The following is an 8,227-nucleotide window of genomic DNA, read 5'->3' on the forward strand; positions in this document are numbered from 1 at the left end:
GTGATTCCGTCTGCCGGGAGTATTCTTACTCTGCCTGGCTAGTTCCTATTCATCCTTCAGGACAGAGCTTAGATGTTGCCTCTTCAGGGAAGCCTTCCTTGGCCCCACCCCTCCTCTGAAGTCTATCATAGATCAAAAGCACAAGAGGAAAACCTTTTACTTGAAGCACTAAAAGGAATTGCTTCTCAGATGGAAGGAAAAGCGAGAGTGGGTGCAGATAAAGATATCTGTATCCGTGAAGAGCGCTGCCTTTTGCTGTGGGGAATACAAAGATGATGCATACGTGGATTTCACCTTCAAAGAGCCTGTGGTTAAAAGCAGTATTTTTCAACCTGCAGATCATGACATTAGTACATTGCTTAATTAATTCAATTGGTTGTGATAGGTATTTCATCCTAAGAAATAGAATCAAATAGAGAGTACATCCCAAGTGGTAAGGATGAGTCTTTCTTATGAAACATTAGTTACCTGTGTAAGTACTACAAGTCATCACATAAAATGTGGCACTATGGATCTGTGTCAGAAAAGTTTGAAAAGCACTGATCTGCAGGCAGAAAATGTATGCATAACTATTTTGGTACCCTTCTCATATTCATTCAGCAGTAAGTCAAATTCAGAGCGCTTACCATGGGCTGTTCACAAAGATGAGCTTGAGCAAGTCATAATCTCTTCCCTCGGGGTATTCACAGCTGACAGTGGGAAAAAGAAGCAGTTAAAAATAAAGATAAGCACTAAAACAATGCCTGCAAATGGTTCCACGGAAAAAGGAATACAGGAGTCTTCAGATATGAATGACTGACTAGGGAGGAAAAAAGGAAGAGCAAAAGAGGATTACATGCGGAAAAATCAGCACTGTGCAAAATGACCAAAGTTACAGAAAAGCGTGTTTGGGAACTGTAAGTAAAGCTAGAGTGCTGAGTACATGTGGGAGAATGGTAGAGAGAAGTATATAAAGGTAGGAGGCACCAAACGGTAAAGAATTCTGTGTGCCACACTGGGAGATTTGGGCTTTGTGTTATAGGTCAGGTGGTGGCAAATTTTTTGTAGAGATAGTAAATACTATTTTAAAGTTTGGAGACCATACAATCTCTGTCACAGCTACTGAGCTGGTCTCTGCTATTGTAGCAGGAAAGCAGCCTTTGGCAATATGTAAATAAATGCGCATGGCTGGGTTTCAGTAAAACTTTATTTATAAAAACAGCAGGCTGGATTTGGCCTGCTACCTGTAGCCAACACTTAGGAACTTTGGTTATCAAGCGTCAGTGTCCATCAGAATCACCTGGAAATTGCTGAGTACCATCCCCAGAGTTTTTGATTCAGAAGATCTGAGAGGAGTCTGAGAATTTATATTGATAACAAGTTCCCAGGTGGTGCTAATGCTGCAGGTCTTGGAACCACACCTTGAGAATCACTGCTTTAGGAACCAGACTCTAGGGAATAGAGAAGTCGGTGGAACAGATTAAAAAGCTGTTATAGGAATCCATGATGAGATGAAGTGTGGGCTTGGATGGGAAGGTAACAATAAGTAATGTTTATGAACCAGATACCATTCAAAGCATTTTTCATATATTTGCTAATAATAGTCATACTAACCCTACAAAGTAGATACGTTTACTATTCTCATTTTACAGATGGCAGAGAGGTAGATAAGTTGTTCAGAGGCCACCTAGCTACTAAGTGGAGGAACCAGAACCCAGGCATTGCGGTCCTTGAGACTGCAGTTTTAACCACCATGTTATAATGCCAGTGTATGGCAGTGAATATGAGAAGATGGATTTGAGACCCATATTTCGGATGGGAACTCAGTTTAACTTGGCAGCTGATTAAGAGTGAAGGAGAACAGAATCAAAATATTCCTACATTTCTGATCTGAACATTTAACCAGATGATGATAAAATACAACAAAATGGAACTATAGGAAGAACTATTCTGAAGAGGAATATTTCAAATCTGAGAGAGTGTTTTATAGGCAGTTCACTGAGATCTAAGAACCATTAGCAGCACATGGGTGGTAATTAAAGGCTTACCGTTGGAGCAGTGGTAGATAAATGATATCATTTGAAAAGGGGGCTCTGATAGGGAGAAGGTGAACAGTCATGGAATTAGAGACCAACATTTCAGATGCATATGGAAGAACTTAACTGAGAAATAGAAGGCAAACCAGAATAGTGTTAGAAATCAAGTGGAGATTTTATTTTTGTTTTTGTTTTGTGGGGGGGTTGTTTTTTTTGTTTTGTTTTGTTTTTGTTTTTTTCAAGATAGAGTCTCACTGTGTCTCCCAGGCTAGAGTGCAGTGGCACCATCTCGGCTCACTGCAACCTCCGCCTCCCAGGTTCAAGCAGTTCTCCTGCCTCAGCCTTCCGAGTAGCTGGGATTACAGGCGTGCACCATCATGCCCGGCTAATTATTGTATTTTACTAGAGAGGGGGTTTCACCATGTTGGCCAGTCTGGTCTCAAACTCTTGACCTCAGGTGATCTACCTGTCTTGACCTCCCAAAGTGCTGGAATTACAGGTGTGAGCCGCCGAGGCTGGCCCAAGTGGAGATTTTAAAGAGAAGAAAAGAGAGAAATAATATAGGCCATAAATAGTTTTAAAGAAGATAGGGATATTACTTGCAAAGAAAAGATCTGAGATTTGCTTGAAAACTTGCAGTGAAGGTACACATTACAAGGCATCCCATTTCATTTTAATAACTCTTTTTTAAAATGTATATTTTCCTGGATTAAAATCTCCCTTTCCAAAATTCCTATGCCCTCTAAAACAAGTCTTTATCATCTGGTAGGAGGGTGGGAGAGTGTTACAAACCCCTTTATAAAACTGATAAAAATTTACTCTGTCTTGGGGTGGGGGCGGAATTGCTGTAATGCAATGATTTTTTTTTTTTTTTCTTTTTAACTGAAAAGCTTTGTAATATAGACCTGGGCCTCCTACCTCAGATGGAAAGAATCAGAAGTACTGGATTAGGCCTAGGCATCTGCATTTTCAAAAGTTTTCCAAGTGACTATGATATGTATCAGTAGACCTATGTAGATATATACACCCCTGCAGATATACATTTATATCCAATTTATCACGTATGACATATACAGATATCAGTTAAGTCACCTAAATCTCCAGACCAAATATTCTTCATTCCTTTCATTTTTACCTCTTAAAGTTTCCAGACTCCTTAACATCATGGTTGGCCTCCTCTTAGAATATTATTAAAACTTGATATCTCAACTATGGTCTGACGCATACATCCCCTTTTTCTAGATGTAAATTTAAATCATACTTATCTTTTGACTTACACTGAGTTTTCTAAAAAGGAAGAGCACTGAAAAGCTAGAATGTTAAGGAAAGGCACCATAGGACCTCAGCTGGGCTTTGAAAGATGGGTGGGCAATGGATAGAAAGATTTGAGAGTGATTGAACAATAGGCTGGACAAACCTGACTGCAGGGGGTCAAAGAGATAGTCAGTGACGGGTATGGAAAAACAAGAAATAGATTGCTACATTTCTTGAATGCGAAGCACATTCCATCTTGTAGGTGGTATGTAAGCATTAAAGATTTTTGAGCTAAGATGTGATATCAAGAAGTGACTTATAGAAGTTAATCTGATTATTAAAGATAGAAGACTGTTGGAATCACTGAATTGTGAAGTATTAGCCATGGAAGTAAAAAGAAACAGTAGAGGAGATGCTTCAAAGAATAAGGTCACAGGACTCGTGTTTGGTTTGAAATAGAAGTAGAAGGAGCTATTAAATTCACTGTTAGAAACAGAGGAAAATAGTAGAACCACTGGCAAAAGTGGGGGGGGAAATAAAATGGGGAGTTATTTCTAAAGTTAGGGTGTGAACAAAAGCTTGAGATGTTGGCTTTATCTAGCAAATAATAGTAATGTGGGACTGACCCTCAGGAAAAGGGATGCAATTCAATTTGAAACTTTGAGAGTAAGTTTTGTAATTGAAGAATCAAGAGCCAAATACCAAACCTTAGGGAAGATTACTTTGTGGGAAGAGAAGCAGCAGGAAAGAGAACCCATTGGTGTACTGTCAGAAGAGCAATGTGAAGAATATTTTCAAAGTGGGAGTTGTAGTTTGGTTTTTAACTTGAGTAATTCACAGTGCACACCCTTATAGACTACATAGACCCAGGTGTCCTCTGTGGCAGGACACACCTCATGCAGTAGATTCAACAGACATGTTGAGCACCTTCAGCTTGCCACATGTTGTCTTTGACATGTTCAAACACATTATCTTACTTAATCCTCAGAATACTTTACAACAGAAATCACAAGCTGTGTTTTACAGATGAGGAAACTGAGTCAGAGAGATCTAAACCATCTTGGCCAAAGCCACAAGGCAATAAACTGGATTCCAAGTCTATTACAGGACAGTTGTCAGATCATTGAAAAATTGTGCTTGATCATTATTCTGTTTCTGTTCAGTACTATGATAAATTAGCAATCTTTAGTGGTTATTTAGATTGTGTTTATTCCCTACACAGTAGGTTGGTGAAAAAGAAGAAGTGGATTTGAAACTGTTGATTGAAATCAATGCAACTGGCAATTCAGGACACCCCCCAAAAAAGGAATATCCCCCCAAAAAGGAATATACCATAGGATTATCATCAGCACAGCACAAAACCTCATTGCAATTTAATTTACTCATTTGTGAAAATACTGATAATATTTATCTTCCAGGATTGCTGTAAGAATTAAATGAAGTGATAAAGAATAACTACTAACAATTACATCATGCTATTATGTGCCTAGCACTATACTGAGCACTTTACAGTTGTATTAATATAATCATAATAACCCTAGGAGGCAGATACTAGAATCCTCCTCGTTTTACAGATAAGATTAAATAATTTACCCAAGCTGGTAAACAGAGCCAAGATTCAGTTCAGTCCCAGACTTGTTCCTAACCACTACACGTACTGCTTCCTCTACTATAGATAACAAACGTGAAAGCTCCTAACCTAGGATGGCGTATACAAACTACCCTTCATAAATATAAGTTTCCCTTTTGTGACGCCAATTCAGAGTGTGTTCGTTAATGATATGCTGCTAAAGAAATGAAAAATTGTTATTTTTTTATGTTGCTTTACATGAATTTTAAATTTTCTTTCCTAGCTCAATGTCAATTGCTGCAAGCTTAGTGAGTGAAGATACAAAGACCAAGTTTTTGAACAAAATGGGCCAGTTGACAACTTCAGGTGCCATGTTGGCCAATGTGTTTCAGAGAAAGAAGTAGAAGCAGGAAGGAAGCCCCCAGTAAACACTAAGATGGACCTCAAGCCGACTGGTTCCTTGTACTTGAAGTACTTGCCTTTTTTATTTCCTCAGTTTTATGTTCTTGCATTATAATTGTATCCTAACCTCCAAAGATATTTGCACTGCTTTTAATTACTGCTGTATATTTGTTGATTTTGGAGTTACAACTCTGGTGATAGAAAATTGAGTTGATGGTCTGTACCAAGTCCCTTGTCTATGTTCTTGTCTTTCAGAATAATTTTTATATAAATATATATATAGTGAGGAAGTTTTTTTTAATTTTTGGATGGGATATTCGCAAATATCTGTATTATACACTAAGCTATTACAATGGTACTTAAAATAATGTAAATTTGAAGTCATTGTTATAAAATAATAAAGTGGATATTACTTAAGTATTTAAATTATGAAAGAATAATGCAGACTTTTTATTGTTTCTTAACTGACTAGAAAGAGCCACCAGCATTACTCTGTGCCTTTTGGACATCAGTTTGTGTGTTCTGTAGGAATTATGTGCATTCCATTCACACAGTATTTCTTTAGGATGCTGTGATGATTTGAATTACAAATCCTACAGTAAATAGCTAAAGATGAAACCTTCATTTCAGAACTCTCATGAATATTTTTTAAGTGCTATTTAAACCTCCCCAGCACTTAGATGCATATAATGGACTTACCTGAGGAAAGACAGCACACAGGCATGGGGAGAAGTAACCAAGGTGAATTTTACAAACTGGTGTGTAATAGATTTAAATGCTCAAAAATAAATGTAACTGAGAAGAGTTAATAATTGTGAGATTTTTCCCAAATTGAGATACAGAAGAAAATATAGTTTGAATCTGAAATTTAACACTTATTTATGTAAAACATTTTATTTAAGATATTTTCTAATGATTTTAATTTTAGAGAGTACCTTTTCATTCTGTGTGTTACAGAGAAGTACTGAAAAGTTAAGGACACTTGGGGGCTACTTTTTTTCCCTCTAAAATAAAAAAAGACATTGGCTAAATTATAACTAGTTAGTTATCACCTTGTCCCTTAAAGTCAGTGACTTCCTGTGTTTGATGTATATTACATAGAGTCTTAAGTTGGTGTACAGTTCCACTGGAATTTGACAGTTGTCTATACAGTCATGCAACTTGAAGTAGAAAAGAGTGCTGGACATAGGAAGGGGGTGATTGGTTTGAGGGGTTAATGTGAGGCCTTTTTGAAAAATGAATATTTTGATAAAAAGAATTCTTGTTTTAGCACAGTTGATGCATATAGGTGATTCTCATATTTGTTGTATAAACTGGTTTAATACATTTGGAACATAGTTGGATTACATTCATTTCCTGGGAAAGCTAGCTTACCATACATTCAAGTTTATAAAACAATTTGCCATAGGCAAAGCCATTTAAAAAGTTCATTCGGAAATTATTTCATTTACCTACAGTGAAATAATTGTGAACCAAGTAGTCTTTCTGAAAACTGTTGGGTTCTAGGCATTCCTGAGAAATTGAAAGTGGCTACCTTTCATGTCAAAAATGTTGATCTGTTATAAATAAAATGTTTTTGCATATGTTTTTGTTTTGGTTTGGGCTATGTGTTTTACTTTCGTTTTGAAACACTATACTTTCTATTAAGCAAAAAAATGAGAAAAGCCTATATTCATGAAAATATACCAATATTTTATAAATATAACTTATATAAATTACCTATTTTGGTTTACTTTTACTAAAAAGGGACAATGTTGCTATGAAACTAATACATTTCAGAAGTAACTGGAATAATAATGTTTAAACTCTGATTTGCTTCCAACTATAGCAGAATATGTGTATGTTTGTTATCAGGTGAATGGATAGAATGTATTTTTATTGTGAACGTTTTTATTAATTAGTGAATATATTTATTTAAGTGCTAATGTTTTTTAAAAAGGCAACAGTAGGCAAGATTCACAGTGTATTTCAAGTGAGAGTCTCTTTTCTTAAATATTTTAATATCATTAAGATTTCACGTTGTGGTTTTTGTTTTTTGTTTGTTTGTTTTTAGTAAAATATGTATTGTCTTTACAGACAAAACAGACACTAATCCCTGAGACTGAGATTTGGACTGAGTCCAAAATAGAGCATAAAACTCCCATACTCATTCCTTTTAAACAGAAGTAAACTTATGGTACAAGTTTTTAAGTGTTCAACTTAATGAAAAACTAAGTTTGCAAAGTAATGAAAAGCTAATTTGAAATTATACCTGTGTTTCCAGAGTAATCCAGAGATTAAATTTTTTCAGAAATCCAGAAGTGCCATAATCACTAATTTAGCTGAATTCTTCCAAGAACAGTGCTTGAATGATGGCAGTATCTATCTCTATACATAGGTGTCTATGACGTTCATTGGTTTGCATTATTCACCCCTTTAGAGAGATTATTTTGCTAAACATCAAACTGATTTTCAACCTGAATGAAATTGTGAGTAATTTAAGTCATGCCATCCTCATTATCCATGGCTTTTAGGATATGTCAACTACTATACACTATAATACTAATGGGGGTCTCAAGTCAAGGTGCTATCACATTCTTATTTTTTAAAAGTTGGTTCAAATCGTCTCTGTTAAAGTTTAGGGAGGTGAGATCAGTATGTGTTGAATTGTCTTTTCATCATCCCATTTTTCAAGACAACCTATTTTGGACCATTGTTTGAACTCCAAGGATGTAACTTTCTCTAGTTACTACCCTGCTGATCTTTGAACTGCAGTAGCTAACTACAGCTAACATTCTGTGCTGGTTATACTTTCTTAACTATTCTCTATGTAAAGAATGTACTAATTTTTTCAGTACATTAAAGATAGTTACACTTTAGCTCTTCAGTGTTACACTTAAAGAGCTTTGGGCTTCAATGTTACACTTAAAGAGCTTTGGGCTGTATGCCGTAGCTCACGTCTGTAATCCCAGCACTTTCGGAGGCCAAGGTGGCGAATCACCTGAGG

At 36.2% G+C, this 8,227-nt stretch overlaps 1 protein-coding gene across 6 annotated transcripts in view; it reads left to right on the forward strand.

Moving 5' to 3' along the window:
- Nucleotides 1-6,828, forward strand: part of RELCH (RAB11 binding and LisH domain, coiled-coil and HEAT repeat containing) — a 121,195-nt gene extending 114,367 nt beyond the window's left edge. For 4 of the 6 annotated variants that reach the window (XM_033239075.1, XM_033239084.1, XM_033239103.1 and 1 more), the window contains one exon: nucleotides 5,123-6,824. In XM_033239075.1, the coding sequence (XP_033094966.1) occupies nucleotides 5,123-5,243 (121 nt within the window). In that variant the 3' untranslated portion in view covers nucleotides 5,244-6,824. Of the gene's footprint in view, nucleotides 1-5,122 lie in introns of all 6 variants that reach the window. The other 2 variants (XR_004443942.1, XM_033239094.1) reach the window with 1 other exon arrangement.
- Nucleotides 6,829-8,227: the final 1,399 nt, after the last annotated feature.

This window comes from Trachypithecus francoisi, unplaced genomic scaffold, assembly GCF_009764315.1.
Source record: "Trachypithecus francoisi isolate TF-2019V2 unplaced genomic scaffold, Tfra_2.0 Contig01474, whole genome shotgun sequence".
Taxonomy (NCBI): Eukaryota; Metazoa; Chordata; class Mammalia; order Primates; family Cercopithecidae; genus Trachypithecus; species Trachypithecus francoisi.